The sequence below is a fragment of the Phacochoerus africanus genome, chromosome 5, assembly GCF_016906955.1.
Source record: "Phacochoerus africanus isolate WHEZ1 chromosome 5, ROS_Pafr_v1, whole genome shotgun sequence".
Classification (NCBI taxonomy): Eukaryota; Metazoa; Chordata; class Mammalia; order Artiodactyla; family Suidae; genus Phacochoerus; species Phacochoerus africanus.
The window spans coordinates 117,640,517-117,665,087 of NC_062548.1; the positions used below are offsets into that span (position 1 = coordinate 117,640,517).

At 38.0% G+C, this 24,571-nt stretch overlaps 1 protein-coding gene across 2 annotated transcripts in view; it reads left to right on the plus strand.

Moving 5' to 3' along the window:
• ASXL2 (ASXL transcriptional regulator 2) overlaps window positions 1-24,571 on the plus strand; it is a 141,176-nt gene that overhangs the window by 94,554 nt on the left and 22,051 nt on the right. For both annotated transcript variants that reach the window (XM_047782485.1, XM_047782484.1), the window contains 4 exons: window positions 7,382-7,497; window positions 11,671-11,800; window positions 13,344-13,487; window positions 23,732-23,895. In XM_047782485.1, the coding sequence (XP_047638441.1) occupies window positions 7,382-7,497; window positions 11,671-11,800; window positions 13,344-13,487; window positions 23,732-23,895 (554 nt within the window). The remainder of the gene's footprint in view (window positions 1-7,381; window positions 7,498-11,670; window positions 11,801-13,343; window positions 13,488-23,731; window positions 23,896-24,571) is intronic.

Sequence of the window (24,571 nt, forward strand, 5' to 3'; positions counted from 1 at the left end):
CAATGTTCAGAGAAGAGCTTTATGAAATTTCAAGCAAAGGTAAGATGGATAAACACCAGAGAAATGATTAAAATCAAGTAGAATTTTCTGCTGCCTTTTTTTTTTTTTTTTGGCGGGATCATAGATAGCTAAGTGAAATTTCTGCCTCTTCCCTAAAATACAAATAATGCAACATGAAGCAACTACAGAAATATTATTTTTATCTTGTGATAAAGTTTTGTTAAATTTTGGTCTGTTTTTAAAATGTCTTAAGAAAAAAAATTAAATGAAATACACTTTTTCACCTAATTCTTTCCAGGAACATGCTCTAATGTTACTATTTACTCTTTGTTCAGAACTACTTTGAATCAGGTGTTTGATGCATAGTGTGTTACTTAAAATACCACAGACCTGTCTGACCTCTAACATCATTTATATACATGTGAAATTACTGAATAGTGAAGATTAGGTATAGAAATGTCTCCTTTAAAAAGTCTACCGGATAGATGTGAACTCCTTTGGGCAAGGTTAACTTACGTGGTGAGAGACCTTTGGGAGAGATGTTCTCTTCTCTTGTGGGGTGATTGATATCTGAGTTGGAGGTTTTGGTTCTGTCATGTATTAAAGACAGCTATACTATTAGGGCTTGAATAGTTAGGTACCCAGAAGCAGGGAAGGTGTTCAGGTATGGCCTCTTCATCTTTGGTTAAGGGACTGAAGATAATCAGGAGCCACAGGCTGTCCAGTTTGGAGTAGCCTGCACTTGGTGTGAGAGGAAGGGACTTAAACTAAAACAATCTGTTACTTCTGGTGATGAAATTCCTCTAAAGAAAGACTGTCGTGAAAATAAAAACTCTCCCTTAAGAGATGGATTGCTAGTTTTGACAATTAAAATCTCAAACTTCATTGTTACTTCGTCTTTCAACTATTACTCCTTCAACTATACAAAGCTCAGTTTTGATTTTGATATTACTGTTCCATTATTTCTGATAGTCTAATACTTCAGAGGGGCCTATTGAATATCTTCAGGAGAAAATAAAATACTGAAATTATTTACTTTTAATTCAAATGCGTCTAATATGAATAGTGCATACCCTTATGACCTTGTTCAATATAATAATTTGTTGAAATGGAAAATCCTCAATGCTGTAATATATCTGAAAAGTGATATCTTTTGAATTTGTATCAGTCAGTGGTACATCGGTATCCAACAACCTGAAATTACTTCAGTGAACTATGTAAAAGTGCCTTTAATGAGCCTCAAGTTCTAAAATTCGTTTAAATTTTTCTCTGAAAACACATTTTAGTTTAAAAAGGTTTCTCTGCCAGCTTGCTTTTTGGTTCTTGAGTGTGACTGTTTTGGTTTTTTAATCAAATAATGAGTGCTGATCTTTTGATCAGAAGTTGTTAATCTTTTATGTCTGTATGTTTATTTGAAAGCTAGCATTTTTGTTTCTAATCAGATACTAAGTAAGTTCTTTTGACTCTGTTGAGCAACCCACACTGGAGGACTAGTAGTCCTAAGAAGTGTTGTTTAGGCCATTAGTTTATTTGTAAAATCAAAGAGTTGTAAACTCTTGTTTCTCAAGATTTTTTTTGCTCTTTTGGCTCATCTCATTTCAGTCATCTAGTCAGTTTTCACATGTCCCCTCTGCCATTAACCTGCGGGATTTTGGTTGGGATTGCATTAAAACTATACATCGGTTTGGGTTCTATTGCATGTTTACATTATTAAGCCTTTCAATCTATGAAGGTGATGTTATTGTATCTTTGTCAGTTTTCCATAATTTATTTCACTAATGTCTTAAAATTTTCTTTGTAGAGGTTCTTGCACATCTTTTATTAGATTTATTCCTTGATATTTTTATCCTATTGTAAGTGGATTAATTTTTCATCTCATAATTGTTTATTGCCAATATATAAAAATTCATGTAGTTAGTTTTTGTAAGTTGATTGTCAGTATCTATGAAGAATCTAGATTCTATCCTATTTGTAAGCTAACAAGTTAGCCTTGTATTGGTTTATGCATTTTGACAGGAGATACAAGACTCCTGGGTCAGAGAAAAAAGGACTTTATTATTTATTACTCACAGCATAGCAAGTAGTGTGAACATAGCATTTTTGTTGTGTTGGTTCCTCTTTATCCCCAAGTCTCCCAGGGTTGATGGGCTAACGGGCCTAGGTGCATCTGCTCATGCACTGAAGTTGAGAAATTCAATCCCTTCCTCCCTCCCTTCCTTCCATTTTTATTGAAATATAATTGACATACAGCACCATACAAGTTTAAGGTATACTGCAGAATGTTTTGACTTACATATGTCACACAATCATTACCATAATGAGTTTAGTGAACATCCATCATCTCATATAAATACAAAATGAAAGAAATAGAAAAAAATTTTTTTCCTTGTGATGAGAACTTTTAGGGTGAACTCCCTTAACAACCCTCACATGCAGCATTCGGCAGTCTATATGTATCGTGTCGTACATCACATCCCTAGTATTTATTTATAACAAGAAGTCTGTATGTTTTGATTGCCTTCACCTAATTCCTCCTCTCCCCCACCCGCCACCTCTGATAATCACGAATCTTACTGTTTTTTTCTATTAAGTATAATTGACCTACAACACTGTCGGTTCCTGGTACACACCATAGTGCGATTCAGTGTTTCTGTACGTTTCAAAATGATAATCATGATAAATCTAGTAGTTTTCTGTCACTGGACAAAGATACTACACCATTGTTGACTGTATTCCCCATACTGTACGTGAAATACCTGTGACTTATTTATTTTGTAACAAACTTTATACCTCTTAATATGCCTTTGCCATTTCTCTCTTCCACTTACCACCCTCCCTTGTAGCAAATACCTGTTTGTTCTCTGTATCTATGATTCTGTTCCTATTTAGTTATATTTGTTCATTTGTTTTGTTTCTTAGGCTCCACATATAAGTGAAATCATACAGTATTTGTCTTTCTTCTATTGACTGACTTTCTTTAGCATAATGCCCTCTGGGTCCATCACCGCTGCCACACATGGCAAGATTTCATTCTTTTTTTATAACTGATATCTCATTATGTATGTGTGTGTGCATGTGTGTGTTTGTGCGCGTGTGTGTACATATGAATATACATACATACCACACAGTCTTGATCCATTTGTCCATTGATGAGCCCTTAGGTTGCCTCCATATCTTGTTTGTTGTAAATAATACTGCAATGAACAAAGGTGTGCATATATCTTTTCTAATTAGTGTTTTTGTTTTCTTCAGATACATACCCAGAAGTGGAATTACTGGATCATATGGTAGTTCTGTCTTTAATTTTTTGTTTTTCCATAGCAGCTGTACCAATTTACATTCCACCAACAGTACATAAGAGTTCCCTTTTCTTCACATTCTTGCTAGCACTTGTTATTTGTTGTCTTTTTGATGATAGCTGTTATGACATGTTTGAAGTGATATCCCATTATGGTTTTGATTTGCACTTCTCTGATGATTAGTGATGTTGAGCATCTTTCCATTTTCCATGTGCCTGTTGGTCACCTCCATGTCTCCTTTTAGTCCTTTTAAATAGTAGGTGGAAGGAAGCCTACTTAGGGAAGCTGCCTTCTCTCAAGGTTGCTTACTGTAAATACAGCCCAGGTGAAGAGCATTCAGAGACTTAAATTCTTGGCGTAAAGTACTTGGAGCAGCTCTGAGGACCCACGGTGGATTGCCTCTCCCAACATTGGTATTGTATCTAGAGACATTGCTAAATTATTTAATCTACTGGCTTATATGTAGATTTATTCTTAGGATTATCCACATAAACAAACATGAGTGGCAGTCTTTTTTTTTTTTTTTTTTTTTGCCATGTTATACTGGCTAGGGCTTCCAGTAAAGAGTGACATACAAATCGTAGCGTAAGGAATTCCCATTTGTATCTCAGCAGTTTAAGAACCCAACACAGTGTCTGTGAGAATGTGGATTCGATCCCTGGCCTCACTCAGTGGGTTAAGGATCCGGTGTTGCTGCAAGCTGCAGCTTAGGTTACAGATGCAACTCGGATCCAGCATTGCTGTGGCTGTGGTGTAGGCCTGCAGCCGCAGCTCTAATTCAACCCCTACCCCCAGGGCTGCCATATGCCACAGGTGCAGCCGTAACAATTTTTTTTTAATTAAATTTAAAAAAATTGGTAACATCAGTCATCCTTTTCATTCTCTGTAAGGTGAAGTTTTGAATATTGTGCTATTTTATGAACGATGTTGACTATAATAGGTTGCTGTAGACATTTATTAGATGAAGGTAGTTTCCTTCTATTTGTAGTCTGCTAAGAGGTGTCTTGAATGAACAGATGTAAAATTTATCAGTTGCTTTTCCTTCATCTACTAGTTCAATAAATACATTTTTCCTTTATTCTGTTAATATGGTGAATTAAATTGGAACTTTCAAATATTGCTGGTATGAGTATACATCCATACTATACATTATAGTATGGTATAGTAGTATATATGTGTGTACACACACTATAGTTAGACATGCCTCAGAATCACTTGGAGAGATTATTATGGCAGATTTCTGGGCCCCACCTTCAGAGTTTCTGGTTTAGTAGTTCTGGGCTAGGATCCAGTAATTTGCATTTCTAACAGATTTTTAGATAGTCATGGTGTTGTTCTTGGTACACCACCTTAGGGAACACTGGATAAGACATTGTAGTAATAAGAGCAAAAGACTAGAAATTACCAAAATATTTATCAGAGTCCAGTTGAAGAAATTATGGTATATCTGCTCAATGAAATTTTATGCATCTATTAAAAAGAATGGAAGATCTCTACACTCTGTTCTGTTCTCCAGGATATATTGTATTAATTGTATTTTAAAAAGCAAAGCGTGGGACAGCTTATAGTACATGTTTTTTTTTTTTTTTTTTTTTGCTTAAATGCATTAGGGAGTTCCCATCTTGGCTCGGTGGTTAATGAATCCGACTAGGAACCGTGAGGTTGTGGGTTCGATCCCTGGCCTTGCTCAGTAGGTTAAGGATCCAGTGTTGCCATGAGCTGTGGTGTAGGTTGCAAACACGCCTCGGATCCCGTGTTGCTGTGGCTGTGGCGTAGGCAGGCAGCTACAGCTCCGACTAGACTCCTAGCCTGGAAACCTCCATATGCTGAGGGTGCAGCCCTAGAAAAAGACCAAAAAAAAAAAAAAAGAAAGAAAGAAATGCATTAATGTATTAAAATATATATACTATGTTTTCACCAAAACAAAAATACAAATTTAGACAATATCACCATATACAGGTGTGTATATTTAATATGTTTATGTATAAATGTATAATATCCTTGAATTTTTTTTCATATTTTTATTTCCGTAGAAAAATGTCAGGATGCCACACCAACAGTATTATTTAGTTATCTGAGAGGACAGAATTGGAGAAGGTTGAGTGGGGGTAGGAAGAGAAGCTTTACTCTTCTTAGAGGGTAGTTATAAGAGTTCAGTGGAATTCTGTTCAGATGAACAGCATTAGGCACATAGGTGTTTAATTCTTTGTTGCTCTAATAAAGTTACGTGTCTTGGAAACAATGTAGACACTAAAAGGAATTACAAGAGATGAGTTTCTCAACATGTGTTTAAATCTTGTTTGCTTTTTGTAATTCTGAACCTTTAATATTTAAAAGTTTAAGTTTCATTGAAGTTATGAGACCAGTTCTTGGCATTAAGTCAACTCTAGGAGATGTTCCTCTTTGGTGGGTCCTGGAATTGTCTTGATTATTTCAGTTGGCTATGAGATATGTTTATAGAGTCATTTGTTAGAAAGAGCTAGTGCCTTAAAGGGAAACATTCTAAACAGTTTGCCCTGGTAGTTTCAGATAGCTTTATTGTCTCTTTTCCAGGCTACAAAGTAGAATTCTTATATCCTCTATGGAGTAATTTTGGTTTATTTGTTTATGTTCCTTTTCAGACAGTAGTTGGGACAGGTGACGAAATATATATTCTCAGATTTCCACAGACCATTAGAAAGTAAACATAGTTAAATATTTTTAACTTTTATTTTCATAACCTCCTTTTAAAAACATTGGTGAAATCAAAAAGGCAGCAATAGCAAATGTTGACAAGGATATGGAGAAATTTGGAACTCTTATGCATTTTGGGTAGATTTGTAAAAATGGTGCAGCCACCTTGGAAATCAGTTTAGCAATTGCTAAAAAAGTTTAAACATAGAGTTACCAAAAAACTCATATGAGGATACTTCATATTGGTTCTTAAAGCTCATTGGCTATACCATACAATGCCATTTTGTTATCCAGGCCTTTTCTTTCCAACTGCTATGAAAAGAAAAGGCATTAGTAAACATGGACTCCTCCAAAGTCATCGCTAGCAATCATGATTATTTTATTATTAAGGGATCTGAATCAGCAATTTCTTTATCTCTTATAAATAATACACTGTCAAACTTTACAGAACATAAAGCTGTAACTGCCATTTATTACAAGAGATACAGGCTCTTGAAGGGAAAATCCTCATTCACACAAGACTGAGATTTGGCTACGCTCTGATGAGTATGATACCGTTAGTGATGAAGTAGAGAGTGGTTGCATCCTGTGCAAACCTGTACCGATTCCATCAGAGAAACCCTAAATCACCCTTTCACATGGGTAGACTTAAAACTGTTGATGAAAAAGATAAGGAATATAAGAATTAAAGCTGTGGTAGAACAAGGTGGAATGGCCTTATTGCCTTCATTTTAAAGATAGGTAAAACTGGAACCCAGTCTGTTAATCCAAACTCTTCCACAGGATCATGTTGTTACTAGATTTACCTTAAGAATATACATACTGTCCTGGAGTTCCCGTCGTGGCTCAGTGGTTTACGAATCCGACTAGGAACGATGAGGTTGCAGGTTTGATCCCTGACCTCGCTCAGTGGGTGAAGGGTCTGACGTTGCCGTGAGCTGTGGTGTAGGTCGCAGACGTGGCTCGGATCCCTGCGTTGCTGTGGCTGTGGCACAGGCCGGCGGCTACAGCTCCGATTGGACCCCTAGCCTGGGAACCTCCATATGCTGCGGGAGAGGCCCAAGAAATGGCAAAAAGACAAAAAAGAATATGCGTACTGTCCAACGGGCTCTAGAGTCTTGACTCACAATTAATATTCTGCTTCCTGCTTCTTCAAGCAATTCTATTGAATGACAAGTAATGAATACTAACACCCATCCCTTCCCATCCTCTCATCCTTCATTAGAGCTTTCTGAGGAAATATTCTGAAAAGGGAGGCTGTTCACAGTAGAACTCCAAAAATGAAGATTCTTCCCAAAAGTGTTGGGTCACAGTTCTTAATACAGGTAGCAGCATATGATTGGGGAATGAATGGTGCTTGATGGCAACTCTGATAACTAAAGTTCTCACTGTCATTTTCCTCCCCCTAGTATCGTCTAGACTGTCACAGCCGTCTTCTCCCCAGTCAGGGTGCCCATCACCCACCATTCCAGCAGGTAAAGTCATTTCTCCGTCACAGAAGCACAGCAAGAAGGCACTAAAGCAGGTAATCATGCCATCCTGTTTATCAGAAGTATTATCTCCTGCATTAGAAATGCAGGATTCTGGCAGTCAGGGAAAATTTCTAAAAGGACATTAAGTAGAAATTTTGTGCGGTTTCCCAATTTGTATTTAATAATTTATGCACCTCTGTGTTACAGGTTTGTAGTAGATATTCTTTTTATCACATATGTAAAGTTCCTCATTAGTTTCCAGTTTAGTGTGAGGTGTGTGTGTGTGTTTAATTATGAATAAGTATTGAATTTTCAGGTTGATTTCTTCAGAATTTATTGAGATGATTAGATGGCTTTTCTTTTGAAATCAATCAATACACAGAATTCCATGGATAGACGTTCTAATGTTAATGTTAATCTGTGGTTAGCGCTCTGAAATAATCTCTACATGTTTGTTACTTTCTTTTTTCTTTTTTGCTTTTTAGGGCCACACTTGTGAGATTTGGAAGTTCCCAGGCCAGGGGTCAAATTGGAGCTGTAGCTGCTGGCCATAGCCACAGCAACTCTGCATCTGAACCCTGTCTGTGACCTATACCGCAGCTCACAGCAACACTGGATCCTTAACCCACTGAGTGAGGCCAGGGATTGAACCAGCATCCTTGTGAATATTAGTTGGATTGGTTTCTGCTGAGCCACAATAGAAACTCCCTATTACATATATTTAATATGTTCCAGAATTTTCTTTTTTTAAATTTTAGCTTGAATTTTGTTATTTTTGCGTACTATCCTTGTACAATTTTGGAATCAGGATTGTTCTTAGCATCATAAAATAAGATGTGTAGTTCCCCATATTTTTCTATGATAGATAATTTCTATCATAAAAGTGATTTTTTTTTTTCCCTGAAAGTTCTGCAAATCTCACCTTTTAAAATTGTTTTCCTAGCATTTCAGTTTCATCTACTAATTCTGGTCTCTTGATTTTCTGTTTTGTGACAATTTTAGAAACTTCTTTTTCTTAGAAAATGATCCATTTCACTTGATTTTTTTCAAATATTGGTATAAAGTTGTGCATGGTATTTTTTATGTTTCTCTTTTGTTCCTTAGTGTTCCTTTCTTCTTTCTCAGTATTACTTGGCTTTTCAAATAGCTAGCTTTTGATTTTTTGAAATGCACATTATCAATAAATTTAAATTCACCAAATAATTTAGGACACAGAATATTTAATCCTCAGATTGCAGCATGTAACAAGAGCTTAATTATAAAATCAAGCATTAGGAGTTCCCGTCGTGGCGCAGTGGTTAATGAATCCGACTAGGAACCATGAGGTTGCGGGTTCGGTCCCTGCCCTTGCTCAGTGGGTTAACGATCCGGCGTTGCCGTGAGCTGTGGTGTAGGTTGCAGACGCAGCTCGGATCCCACGTTGCTGTGGCTCTGGCGTAGGCCGGCGGCTACAGCTCCGATTTGACCCCTAGCCTGGGAACCTCCATATGCCGCTGGAGCGGCCCAAGAAATAGCAACAACAACAACAACAACAACAATAACAACAACAAAAAATCAAGCATTGGCAAATATATAGGGAAATGGCTGCTTGTAGTTTGCAGGTGGAATAGGAATTATTATAGCCACTTTAGAGACAAATTTTATAATTAAAAAATTTTTAAATACACATGCCCCATGACTAAGCAGTTAAATATTTAGGGATTTATCTTAGAAAAAGCATGTATTCATACATCTGTACATATGTACATACACAGAAAAATGTCTGCATTAAAGTTTGTAATAGCAAAAAATGGCAAGTAGCCATATATATGGGAATTACTTTTTTTTTTTTTTTTGCTTTTTAGGGTCACACCTGCAGCATATGGAGGTTCCCAGGCTAGGGGTCAAATCAGAGATACAGCTGCCAGCCTACGCCACAGCCACAGCAATGCAGGATCCGAACCTCGTCTGCGACCTACACCACAGCTCACAGCAACATGGGATCGTTAACCCACTGAGCAAGACCAGGTATCAAACCTGCAACCTCATGGTTCCTAGTCAGATTCGTTAACCACTGAGCCACGAAAGGAACTCCAGAATTCCTTAATAAATAGTGACATATCCATATGCTAGACAGTTACACAAGATTAAGTGTCTACTTTGTAATGAAGTTGTTCTTTATGTATAGAGATGGAAACATCACTACACTGTAATGTTTAATCATTAAAATTAATTGTGTTAAAACAGGGCAAGACACCATTCATAAAAACATATATACCCAGAAAAATAGTATATTTTTAATAGAAACATGAATATATACACACAAACACATACATATAAGTGTGGAAAACAAAGCTCAGTAAGAAAAAGTGAAGTGATGACTGTAGTTATCTCTGAGGATTGGGGAACAACACTGAGTATAGTCAAAAAGAGAGTTTAGAGTTCCCGTCAGGGTTCAGTGGTAATGAAGCTCACTAGTATTCATGAGGATGGCCGCAGGTCTGATTCCTGGCCTCACTCAGTGGGTTAAGGATTCTTTGTTGCTGTGGCTGTGTTATAGTAAAGGCCAGCAGCTACAGCTCCGATCTGACCCCTAGCCTGGGAACTTCCATGTGTGGAGGGTATGGCCCTAAAAAGACCAAAAAAAAGAATTTAGCTTTATGTTTGAATTAAATGGTAAAAATGTATTCATGTCATAACTATATAATTAAAATTTTAGTAATTATGTAGGTCTTAAAGTGTTTAAACCAGAAGTGCTTTTATTAAAAGATGTCAGAAAATTGATAAGATTAATTACTGCCTGCCTGGGTTTTCTGCGGTGCTTGTATTTTTATACATTCTTTGCAAGAGTTTAAGAAGTAAAAAATGCTTCTTTTCCACAGGAAAAAGACAAGTATTTTCTTAAAACTTGTTTGCTAATTTCATGGCATATATACCCCTCTGTATTTTATAAATTAGATTGTTGGTATGTAAAGTAAGGTCTTGCCTCCAATACATGTTTTTCATAGTATTAGGTCAGAAAACGTACCTCAATATAAATCATCCTTTACCACACTGAGGGGTCTTTGTTATTTGTTTGTGTTTTTGGCCTTGTGCCTTTTTTGCCTAGTGCCTGTTATTATGTCTATCTTGAAGTAATCTATACTTCATATATAGATAGGTATAATACAGCTCTCTAAGGGGGCTGGTGGTAAACGTCTATCCTGGAGCCCAGCTGTTTCCTGCCTCAGTTTCTTTGTCTTTTTTTTCTTTCCTTCCTTTTTTTTTTTTTTGCTTTTTAGGGCCCCACTCAACACATATGGAGGTTCCCAGGCTAGGGGTCGAATCAGAGCTACAGCTTCTGGCCTACACCAGAGCCACAGCAATGCAGGATCCGAGCTGTGTCTGCGACCTACACCATAGCTCACGGCAACACCAGATCTTTAACCCACTGAGCCAGGTCAGGGATCGAACCCAAAACCTCGCGGTTACTAGTCACATTTGTTTCCACTGCGCCACGATGGGAACCCCCCCTTTTTTTAACTCTTGAGTTAAGAAGTTGCCTTTATATATCTTTATGATTGAAATCTAGGAAGCTGTTTGTCTTTCTGCTCATTCTAAATAGTTTAGTATATTCTATAAACTAAGAACATCAGAGAAGTTAAAATATTCTGAAATAGCCGGAAGGAACCATACTGTTCTTGGAACCAGTGTTTTCTGATCTTCCTTCCCTTCAGTTTACTGCATTACTATGCATTGCTGAGATTTCTTTGGTCATTGGGCCAAATCTTACTGCTCTTAACAAGATCAGCCTCAGGTAGTTATTTACAACTCTTTGTTCAAATGGAGCAACCCTGAAACATACATAAGCTAAATATTTACATATCTACATAAAGTTGATACAAATGGAACTGTTCCTGGTATTGGGCTTAGAAATCTGTTTTCAAAATGTTTGAAAACATCTAATTCTTTGTTATTGCAAGTATGAGAAGACCATCGTGTGTTGGTGATTTCTAAAAAATATTAATGATGATTTCTCACATTTACGTAAAGGAGAACATTGGTTTTTAAAAAAATATATCCAAACTCCTAGGGGGATCATTTAGACCTGTATTTAATTAGTTTAATTTAGGTTTTTGTTTACTTTGATAGATTTCAAAGAAATTGGATAATCAGCAAGCTCCTTACCACTTAAAAAGAAGTCATTTATTTTTTATTAACTAAAAACTGATTTGTTTTATTTCTTACAGTCAGTTTTCTCTTTATAGGCTCTAAAACAGCAACAACAGAAAAAGCAGCAGCAGCAGCAATGCAGGCCAAGCATGTCCATCTCCTCCAACCAGCACCTCTCTCTGAAGACTGTCAAAGCAGCCAGTGACTCCATACCGGCCAAGCCTGGTAGGCATATTCATTATCTTTTCTGTGGAAGTTTCCGTTTCCAGTATTTTGTATATACCAACTTTGCATGTGTGTAGCTTATTTTTAAATCACAGTATTTACATGATCCTTATACTCCCAGATCATCAATATAAATACATCTAGGATAAATGGGAAAACTTATATATAAAGAAATCATGTGGTTATTAAAAAAGAAATCATTGGGATTTGCATTTAGAATAAGATGAATGACTAACTTCCAATATGTCTAACGTAATAGTATTTGGAAACCTCTAATTAGTAGTCTTAAAAGTAGATGTTTCCAAGATGTTCAAACTGAATTCTTCACCAGGTCCCTCCATTAAGAATAATGGGTTTTCCTAAGTATATATGCTACCTTTTGAGTTTCCAGTGGACATATCTTTGGGCTTTTGGCTTTTTTTTTTTTTTTTTTTGTCTTTTGTCCTTTCAGAGCCGCCCCTGTGGCATATGGAGGTTCCCAGGCCTAGGGGTCTAATCGGAGCTGTTGCTGCCGGCCTACGCCAGAGCCACGGGAATGCCAGATGCTTAACCCACTGAGTGAGGCCAGGGATCAAACCTGAAACCTCACGGTTCCTAGTCAGATTCGTTTCCGCTGCGCCATGACAGAAACTCCCGGCCTTTGGATTTTTTATTGTTGTTGCTTGTTTTGTTTTGAATCTAAACTGGTCTAGATACAGACTTTGTATTTCATTACACAGTTCTTTTTGATGCCAGCTGATTATATGGGTTTGCTGGATTTAAACTGTTTCTGCAGAACCTTGCATATTTGTTAGGAAGGAAATTTACCACCAGAAGCAAATAATGTGCTGGGAGGAGGAAAGAGATTTATTTTATTTTTCAACTCCTTTTTTTTTTTTTTTTTTTCCCTCTTAGGACTGTCCCCCACAGCATATGGAAGTTCCCAGGCTAGGGGTCAAATTGGAGCTATAGCTACAGGCCTATACCACAGCCACAGCAATGCGGGATCCGCAGCTTGTGGCAACACCAGATTCTTAACCCACTGAGTGAGACCAGGGCTTGAACCTACATCCTCATGGATACTAATTGGGTTCTTAACCTGCCGAGCCACAATGGGAACTCCTATTTATTGATTGATTGGTTGGTTGATTGATTGCTTTTTTTTTTTTTTTTTTAGGGCTGCACCCACAGCACATGGAGGTTCCCAGGCTAGGGGTCTAATTCTGGCCTGCATCACAGCCACAGCCACGCAGAATCCGAGCTGCATCTGCAACCTACGCCACAGCTCACGGCAATGCCAATCCTTAACCCACTGAGCAAGGCCAGGGATCGAATCCTTGAACTCATGTTTCCTAGTCAGATTCGTTTCCTCTGCACCACGACGGGAACTCTGGAACTCATATTTTTTGGCACCTAATTTAAAACACATTTGCAGGGTCACGTTGCTTCATACATAACTCCCTTGGGTTAGCATTGGCTGATTTAATTGTTTGTCTGATTGATTGATTGATTTCTATCTATAACCTCAGGCTCACCCTTTTTTTATATATTTTTTTTCCTCTAGCAATATGGGAAGGAAAGCAGTCTGACGGACAGTCAAGCAGCCCTCAGAACTCAAACTCTAGCTTTTCTTCTTCAGTTAAAGTGGATAATCCTTTGCTAGGCCTGGGGAAGAAGTCATTCCCAAGGTCTGACAGGCTCCATACAAGTAAGTTACCTTACAAAGGTCTCACACCTTAAATTGTCAACTGTGTTTGAAATTCATCAACTGCTTGGCTTAATTGCTACTTCCTGTTCACTACTCTGACTCTCTTCATTTCTTCGTATCCTGTCTTTCAAACTTCATTTTAGAATAAGATCTGTTATCAACCCTTTTGTGGTTTATTTCTCTTTCTGACAGAGGGTTTTTTCCAGTATTATTTACATTTTATCTCTAATGTGTACAGAAAGATAGAAGGACTTAGAATTAATTAAACATGGCAAACTGAACCCTCTTTCCTGCTCCCTCTAAAATCCCACAAAAGTGAGAATATGGAAATAAGATTAAACCCATAAGGATCAAGAAAACAAGGAGAAAACAGATGGTCAGGCAGTATCAACAGATTTTGAAAGATGAAAACTGGATGGAGTTTTTCACAGAGCTGAGAAGCAGATGCCAGTAAGAAGCAAGCCAGCTAAGGCTGTAGAACACCGGAACAGTTTCAGAATTGGAGATACTGATCTCGGGGAGACAGCTGTGAGTGATGTCTTGAAGTGAGATCTTAATTCCCTGCTCAGGAATTAAACCTGGGCAGACTAGATGAAAACCAGGAATCCTAGCCACTAGACCAGCTGGAGGCTAAAAGCAGAATTGCCCTGATCCTTGCCTTTGTTGAAAATAAGAATGTTTCAAGGAGGCAAAGACTATAAAAACAAAGTTTGTTAGAGACACAGTGCAACATTTGGGAGAGCACACAGGGCAGTTACCTGTTAAGACAGAAGGAGGGACAGTAACACGCACTCAAAAGGGGAGTGCAGGTGTGGGAGTCCCCTTGAATGAGGAGCGTGCCAGAGAAGTGATTTGACACTTATATAGGTTCCCGGTCTTTGTTCTCCTTTGGCAATTATCTTGTTTTATTTCTCACACCTGACCAGACTCAGGGCCCTCCCTGATATGCCTGTGCATCTTTTGGCCAAGAGGGATTCCAGGGCAGAGGGTTATGGGATGTCTAACAGGATTTATCATGGCCTGGCCTACCCTCTGTTTTTGAATCTTCAGAGCCTTTCTGTACCTGTATAGTTGGGGAGGTCTCCTTGACCCCAGGAGAGATTGATGTGGCCGTGTTATCTTTTTACTGCAGCAGAGCTGAACTCCTGCCATTAACTTTCTCCCTGAGATGTCAAAGAGAACCAAGGCCCAGTTTACTCAGCCTAACAAATCCCAGCTCTTCTCGGCCCAGAGGCCCGTATACCTCCTACTTCAATATCATGTATCATAGTAGAGAAAGATGAAGCATAGGGTTGAAAAGAAGAACCTTCTTTGAAAGTTAATTAGAAGCAGCTTGTTGCCTCACCCTAGACAAGAGGTTTATTTCGAGGTGAGATTAAACCATATGGACTTCACATTCAGAGAGGACACAGATAGCAGAGGACAGATAATGAGGAAGTGTCCTGGAATCAGGGAAATCAAGTAAAATACAATTACTGAATGGTGATCCTCCTGCTAGAATGTTAGTAGCGAGGCATATTTCTACCTCCACTACTTTGTTCCCCCTCCCCACCTATATCCCAACAAGAGTTTGGGGGATTGATACCTAAAGAAGTTGAACGGCTTCAGAAACAATCTACATGCAGATTTATAGATTGCCAGATAAACAGATGATCTTGATTACACTTCTGTAGAGGTCATAATCTACACGATGAACCCCAAATTTTCAGTCAGCCTTTTTAGTGCCTTTCTCTTACTTGTGATCACTAAGAATCACCTTTGAAGAACACCTGAATCATGAGAGACAGAAGCTGTAATACAGACGCAGGGGAAAAAAAAAAAAAAAAAAAAAAGAAGGACAAAACTTTAAACAAAAAATTATTTAATTAATTATTTATTTATTTATTGTTTTTTTGTCCTTTTAGGGCTGCCCCCTGCAGCATATGGAGGTTCCCAGGCTAGGGGTCTAATTGGAACTGTAGCCGCCAGCCTACGTCAGAGCCACAGTGATGCCAGGTCCGAACTGCGTCTTCGACCTACACCACAGCTCACGGCAACACCAGATCCTTAACCCACTGAGCAAGGCCAGGGATGGAACCCGCAACCTCATGGTTCCTAGTCAGATTCATTTCCACTGCACCACGACAGGAACTCCTAACTTTAAAAACTGTAAACTTGCAGAAAGAAAGAAAAGACGATATTGCAATAATGAAAGAATAGAATACTGTTTTTAAAATTAAAATAGAATTTCCACTCTGGCTCATTGAGTTAATGATCTGGCTTGTTTCTCTGGAGTCCGGATTCGATCCCCAGCCCAGTGTAGTGGATTAAGAATCTGGTGTTGCTGCAGCTGTGGTGCAGATCAAAGCTCCAGTTTGGATTTAATCCCTGACTTGGGAATTCCATATGCTGTGGTGGCGGCCAAAATAGAAAAAAATTAAAAATAAAAATCAGAAAATTGGTATTCCCTGGTAGCCTAGTGGGTTAAAGATCCACATTGTCACTGCTGTGGCTGAAGTCATTGCTGTAGCATGGGTTTGATCCCTGACCTGGGAAGTTCTTTGTGACACAGGTGCGGTCAAAAAAAAAAAAAAAAGGAGTTCCCGTGGTGGCGCAGTGGTTAACGAATCCGACTAGGAACCATGAGGTTGCGGGTTCGGTCCCTGCCCTTGCTCAGTGGGTTGACGATCCGGCGTTGCCGTGAGCTGGGGTGTAGGTTGCAGACGCGGCTCGGATCCCACGTTGTTGTGGCTCTGGCATAGGCCGGTGGCTACAGCTCCGATTCAACCCCTAGCCTAGGAACCTCCATATGCCGCAGGAGCGGCCCACGAAATAGCAAAAAGACCAAAAAAAAAAGAAAAAAATCAGAAAATTAAAGCATTCAAGGCTGTTAAATTATGTGATAGACGAAATAAAAAATTATAATGGAAATCCTTAAAGTTGAAGAAATTTACCAGAACAGCTTCTCCCAGGTCAAAGGAGAGATTCAAAAGAAGAGAGGAGATAAGAAGGTAGAAACACCAATCCAGGCTGTACAGTGTCTTAAATAGTAGGAGTATCAGAAAGAAAGACCAGTAATTGAAAGGGAGGTAAATGATGAGAGAATACACAAATGTTCTATAGAATTGAAAGCAGCAGATTATACTCAAAGTACATAACTGATGTCGAGAAACATGAACATAAAGAAACCTATTCCAAGGCAGATTCTTTTGAAATTTCAAAATATCTAGGATAATGAGGAAATTCTAAAAAAAGCCTCCAAAGAGAAAAGAGTGCTGCACATGTAAAGATTCAAGAATTGGAATGGCAGACATTACAGCAGCTGTAGAAGGTAAAATGATAGTGCAGCAATGCCAATAAAATTGTAAAGGAGTGTTCTTTTATATTCCTTTATATAATCCATATCCTTCTAAATTATTAAGAGTAAGAATATTTTCAGATAAGTTCTTTGTAAAAATCTGGTTTGAGTCTAGGTTTATAAATTGCTCCATTTTTCTTAGAGACAATATCTGTCATAAGCTGAACATGTCCTCTGATCATTACTTCCACTGCCAAGAGAATAAAAATACTCATTTGTATAAATAAATACTTAAGGTAAACTAATATGCCAAACACAGGTTTAGGGCCCAAGAGATATGATGGGGAACAAAACAAAATTTCTTCCTTATGGAGCTAATATTCTACTAAATTCAGTTAGTCACAACTTATCTTCATTCAGTTGCAGTTGACATGTGGAGTTACAAAATTAAGAAGTTATTGGCGGAGTTCCCGTCGTGGCGCAGTGGTTAACGAATCCGACTAGGAACCATGAGGTTGGGTTAACGATCTGGCATTGCCGTGAGCTGTGGTGTAGGTTGCAGACGCGGCTCGGATCCCGAGTTGCTGTGGCTCTGGCATAGGCCAGTGGCTATAGCCTCCGATTCAACCCCTAGTCTGGAAACCTCCATATGCCACAGGAGCGGCCCAAAGAAATAGCAAAAAAAGACAAAAAAAAAGAAGTTATATATGGCCAAGAATTTCTTTCATAACACAGCTAGGAAAAATTAACTATCAAAAAAGAAGGTATAGTATGTTAAAGTTTGACTTAATGGCCGAGAAGTAAATGAAAGTTCATTTTCTTTTGTGCAAAAGACAACCCACAGATTGGGAGAAAATATTTGCAAATAAAATGACTGACAAGGGATTACTCTCCAAAATATGTAAACACCTCCTGCACCTCAATACCAAAAAACAAACAGCCCCATCCGAAAATGGGCAGAAGAGCTAAAGAGACAATTCAAGGAAGACATACAGATGGCCAAAAAAAACACCTTAAAACATGTTCAACATCACTCATTATTAGAGAAGTGCAAACCAAAACCACTATGCGGTACAACCTTATACCAGCCAGAATGGCCATCATCAAAAAGTGTGCGAACAATAAATTCTGGAGAAAGTATGGAGAAAAAGGGAGCCCTGTTACACTGTTGGTGGGAGTGTAAATTGGAACCACTTTGGAAAACAGTATGGAGATTCCTCAAAAAAGTAAAAATGGAATTACCATTTGATCCAGCAATCCTACTCCTGGGCATCTATCCAGAAAAAAACATGACTTGAAAAGATACATGTATTCAGTGGTCTTTGCAGCACTATGTGCAGTAGCCAAGCCATGGAAGCAACTTAAATGCCCCATCAGCAAAGGAGTGGATAAAGAAAATGTGGTACATGTACACAATGGAGTATTGCTCAGCCATAAAAAGGAATGAAATAATGGCATTTGCAGTAGCATAGATGGACCTAGAAGTTATTCTAAGTGAAATTAGTCAGACAGACACCAGCATCATATGCTATCACTTATATGTGGAATCTAAAAAAAGGATACAATGAACTTCTTAACAGAACAGATACTGACTCTCAGACTTTGAAAAACTTATGATTTCCAAAGGAGATAGGTTGGGGGGGGGGAGGAATGGGCTGGGGGTTAGGCATGAAAATGCTGTAAAATTGGGTTGTAGTGATTGTCGTACAACTATAAATATAATAAAATTCATTCCATTTTTTTAAAAAAGAAAAATAATATAGGCATTTAAAAAAATATGCTCAAATAAGTATTTTCATAACATGAAAGAAGTTGCACATTTATAATAAAAGATAAAACTAAATTAGATAATTCACAAGATTTTTTGTTACCTTCGGTTTAATTATTTTAACTTGAATAAAATTAATAGTGTATCATATATTTTTACATCCCAGATTCAGTCAGAAGAATACATATAGCTCAGATTTCAAGTAAAGTATAAAATAGGATAACCTAAACTAAAAGAAAAAAATAGAAAAGGTAAGGTCCCAGACTAGGGGACAGTCAGAGCAATAGCTGCCAGCCTCCGCCACAGCCATAGCAATGACAGGTCCAGGCTGTGTCTGACCTACACCACAGCTCACGGCCAGGGATTGAACCCTCATCCTCATGGATACTAATCAGTCAGTTTCCACTGAGCCACAGCAGGAACTCCATGATGGGGCTTTTTTAAAAGAAAGAGGTGGATTTGTTGGTGTAGTTTGGAAAGATGCTCGAGATATTCAGTGAAAGAAAAAGCAAAATATGATAATGTATATTGTGATTTCATTTTTTCAAATTAAAATCTTATTTTGGGCAGGAAGCCAAGATTTGAATGTAGAAACCTTTACTTTTCATGTTATATATTGGCACTATTTCATTTTTTTGGACAGCATTTACCTATATGTCTTACGTACTGTTTTTATTATCACTCGGTTTGAATTTTTTTTTTCCAGGGCCAAAACCTGTGGCATATGAAGTTCCCAGGGGTTGAATTGGAGCCCTACACCACAGCCACAGCTACATGGGATCCAAGCAAGCTACGTCTGACCTACACCACAGCTCACAGCAACACCTGAGCGAGGCCAGGGATTGATTGAACCTGCATCCTTATGGATCCCAGTCTGGTTCATTACCACTGAGCATGATGGGAACTCCTGAAATTTTTTATTTTTTTTGTGATTTCTCCTTTGTCCTAGAAGGTTTTTTTGAAGCTTTTTTTTTTTTTTTTAAATTTTGAGTATGTAGGGGTTTCATATTTTTGTTATGAATTTTTAATACGATGTTATCAGAGGCATGCTATGTGATACGTGTGCCTGCTATGTATTATAATGATAATATGATACCTGTACCTATATATAATAATGATGATACCTGTGCCATCAGGTATAGAATATATATTATATTACATATAATAATGTCCGTTGTTACAGACAGTGAAGCCCCAATATTGGGGTTCAAATTCCTGCACTGTAACTTAATAGTAAAAAATAATGCCCGGCAATTAGGAAGCCCTATATAAATGTACTTAATTGCTGCTGTTATTGGTTATTGGTATAATTACCACTAACATTTCAAATTTACTGAGACCTGCTTTTTTGAAATAATGATAATGAATTGTAAGTGTACTGTCTACTCAACACAGAATTTGGTGTTGATTAGATCGACTTGTTGATCTGAAAAATAGTTCCGCCTTTTCCCCTCTGCTTTTTTTGGCTGCTTTTGGTATGCTTGATTTATTGAGCTCTCCTATCCTCATGGTGGCTTTGTCCACTTCTCTGATTGTTCAGTTAGTTTATTTCACATATTTTGAAGCTACCTTATTATATTAGATGTTTTTTCATGTTCAAAATCTTCCTGGTGGGTTGAACTCTTCCCCCCACCCCGCCCCGCTGTACAACATGGGGATCAAGTTATTCTTACATGTATACATTTTTTCCCCCCACTGAACTCTATTTTTTTATCCAATCAATTGCAAATTAAGTTTTTTATACTTCAGGTATCTTTCATTTGATATTAATAGAGGTATATCAGGTTTTCTTTGGGTAGTTTTTGCCTGGCATATTTTTACTTTGTTCATTTCTGTGTATTTGTACTTTAGGTATATCTTAAACAACATATAGCTAACTGAAATTTCTTTATTTTTTAATCTAATACGTAGATCTCTTCTTTGGTGAATTTTATCCATTTACATTTACTGTGATCTTTAATCTATTTGGACTTGTTTCTACAGTCTTATTTTTTTGTTGATGTTTGTCCTCGTTTTATTTTTTGTTGTTTTTTTTAATGAATAAACTATTTTTTTGACTTGGCTGAAGTTTTTTTAACTGCTGTCTATTTTCTTTCTTTCTTTGGCCATGCCTGCAGCATGAAGAAGTTCCTGGGCCGGGGGTCAAACCTGTGCTATAGCAGCGACCTGAGCCACAGCAGTGACAACACCAAATCCTTAACCCCTTAGGCCACCAGGGAACTCCTATTGTCCATTTTAATTCCTTCATAATTCTTTTCTCTCCTCTCCTGAGTTGTTTTCTGTTTGTTTTGGGTGGGTTTTGGGGGGGGGGTTGTTTTTTGGTTTTTGGGGGTTTTTTGGGGTTTTTTTTTTTTGCTTTCTAGGGCCGCATTTGCGGCATATGGACGTTCCCAGGCTAGGGGTTGAATCAGAGCTACAGCTGCTGGCCTATGCCATAGCCATAGCAATGCATGATCCGAGCCATGTCTGCGACTTACACTATAGCTCATAGCAGTGCCGGATCCCCGAACCACTGAGCAAGGCCAGAGATCAAACCCACATCATCATGGATACTAGTCAGATTCATTTCTCCTGAGCCACAACAGGAACTTCTCTACTGAGTTTTATATACATTCTGTTTTTTGTTCTATTAGTTTTACAGATACCTGTTGGTTTGATATATGTATATAGTGGGAAATGATTACCACAGTAAGTTAATATTCACTGCTTCACATTGATAGTTTTATTCTCTTAGCAAAAAAAGAAACCATCTTGATTTTCTTCTAGGACAGTGGAAGTGCTTTATAACAACTTAACACTTATCTTTTTTTTTTTTTTTTTTGTCTTTTTGCCATTTCTTGGGCCGCTCCCGCAGCATATGGAGGTTCCCAGGCTAGGAGTTGAATCAGAGCTGTAGCCGCCGGCCTACACCAGAGCCACAGCAATGTGGGATCTGAGCCATTTCTGCGACCTACACCTCAGCTCACGGCAACGCCGGATCCTCAACCCGCTGAGCACGGCCAGGGCTCGAACCCACAACCTCATGGTTCCTAGTCGGATTCGTTAACCACTGTGCCACGACAGGAACTCCAACACCCATCTTTTCTGTCTGGACATAAATACTATTATCTGACAATTCTGTTAATAATCTCACAAATTAAGCACTAGAATACTGTTGTTTTATGCAAACACGTCTATCTTGCTCCATTGTATTTCAGCCCTTCCTTCTGCAATGATTTTCCTTCCTAAGTACTGTCTTTTGAGAACTTTATTTAGAGCATTTGTCTTGGTAGAAAAAGCCTTTAATTTTATTTCTGTAAATGTCTCATTTCATTTTCGTTCTGGAAGGAGAGTTTAATATACCAACATTAGGTACCGTTGGGTATATCAGTGACAGTTGATAGGTATACCATTGACAGTTACGTTTGCTCAACATTTTAGAGTTATCCATTTGTTATGGATTGCTTTATTGTTAAGCTTGCTGTTATTCTGTACTTTTTAAGGAAATCTTTCCTTCCTTATGGATGTTTCCAAGCTATTTCTTGGTTTTTGATGAGCAGTTTTATTAAGCTGGGTCTAAGCATGGGTTTTGTCTCATCCTGCTTTGAATATGTTATGCTTCTAAATCTTTCAGTTTGTGGTTTCACCAGTTCTCATAAATGTTCTGCTGCACATTATTCAAAACCAGGCAACAGCTTTTTTCCGTTTTCTCAATTTCTTCTTTCTGGGTCTCCAGTCAAGCACATATTAGACCTTTTCATTCTGTCATTCATCTTTGTGCTAAAGCCCTTAAGAGTATTTTCTCTGTCTTTCCTATATTCTGGGTGAATTGTGTGGCTATAATTCCCTCCTCTTTAGTCCACTCAGTATCTGATTTCAGAAGTTTTTATTTTAAATGCATACATAAATCCTATTTATTTATTTTCCTTTTCCCCATTTTTTAAAGTCTTTGTGTTCGTTTCTTTACAATTTGCTCATCTTTACAATTGTTCTTCATTTCTTTAATCATTTTACACATAGCTGTATATTTGACAGTTTTAGTGATATCAGTCCTATGTCTAAATCTTTTATTTCTGGTTTGCTGGCTCTGTCATAGTAGCATAACTTTTGGTTTGTCAGGGTAAATGTTTGTTAGATAGTGCTGGATTTTAATCTCCAGAAATCCTATGGGCCTAAATTAAGGGAAATTCTTTACTATTAAAGAAGATTACTTTTGCTTTTGCCAGGAGGCAGGGGTTACCCAGGATTATGTAGCTGTTTGCAAGTATTCCTAATTGTATAATTTATGGGTCCTCAATTCCTATGCACTTACAAATTTTGCTGTATATTCTCAAGATTTCTTCTGTTACTGATTTCAGCCCCAGCAGCAGTATTAGAAATGGATTTTGCTTTTTCCCTCAATAGTCCTATCACTATATTGCAATGTTTTCCATTTGATATATAAAAAATGTTCAATAGTTTAACTGGCATTTCTTTAATATTAAAACCTTAGCACCTGTTTATAGTTAGTTAACCATGAATTGCCTGCTAATTCCTTTTTTGCTCATTTTTTCTTGGTGATATTTGTCTTTTTCATATTGATTTATAAATGCACGTTTAATATCAAGAATAGTAACTTTTTGCTATGGTTTGCAGATATTTTTTCAAGTTAGTCTTTTGTTTTTATATGTATTTGCCATTTATGTTTTAAAACTTTGTGTACTCAAATCCATCAGTGTTGACTGAAACCTTCTGATTGTGAACAGATTTCCTGTAACTGCTAAGCTATTCAGTCATAACAGTTTTAGCTAATGCAAATTAAAAGTGATGAAAATAATTATCATGGAAAGGGAAAAGGAGCCTCAGAATGATTTGTATATAGATCTGAATTTTTCCGTTTTTTAGTCACTCTGTGTATGTGTTGATTATTATAAACTTAAAATCAATTCCATTTGGGAAATGATGAAGTCTCAAACCTAGAATGCATTTTTTTATATGGCAAAAGGTTCACTTTTACAGACTTATTCCATTTTTGCAGAGAAGATAACTTAGATTCTTTTATCCTTCATGAGTGGACAAAACTTGCTTTATTTCTAAGAACCCTAAGTATTACCTTCTTCACAGTGTGCTCTTTTAAAGTACTAAGAACTGCGGTTGTTTTGCACTGCAGAGCAAGGTATTGTTCAGATAGAAACAGGAATGTGAAGGAAGCCCAAGTGATTATTTCCCTTATTTTTATAGGGCAGATGAAGAGGACTAAATGTGCTGAAATTGATGTTGAGACACCTGACTCCATTCTGGTTAATACAAACCTTCGAGCACTAATTAACAAACACACCTTTTCCGTCCTCCCTGGAGATTGCCAACAGCGACTGCTTTTACTGCTGCCAGAGGTGGATCGACAGGTATGTTACTTCCTGCACGTAAGTGCCTTTATAACCTCTCTGGGGCTTCGTCACCTTTAGAACTCCTTGAGACTTTTAAATGGCTTTTCCTGTGTATCAAAGGTATTCAATAAGAAATAACACTTTTTTGTAAGCGTTCTTAATAGGTTGGCCCTATAAGTCTTTATAAAGGAAAAGATGCCTCTTATCAGAATGTCAGAATTATGGAGTAAAATTTGCCTAGCTATCATATTAGGATCTAGGCATATATAGAATACATTCAAGGGGAGTTCCCGTCGTGGCGCAGTGGTTAACGAATCCGACTAGGAACCATGAGGTTGCGGGTTCGGTCCCTGCCCTTGCTCAGTGGGTTAACGATCCGGCGTTGCCGTGAGCTGTGGTATAGGTTGCAGACACGGCTCGGATCCCACGTTGCTGTGGCTCTGGCGTAGGCTGGTGGCTACAACTCCGATTCGACCCCTAGCCCGGGAACCTCCATATGCCGTGGGAGCGGCCCAAGAAATAGCAACAACAACAACAAAGAATACAGGAGTTCCCGTCGTGGCGCAGTGGTTAAGAATCCGACTAGGAACCATGAAGTTGCGGGTTCGGTCCCTGCCCTTGCTCAGTGGGTTAAGGATCCGGCGTTGCCGTGAGCTGTGGTGTAGGTTGCAGACGCGGCTCGGATCCCACGTTG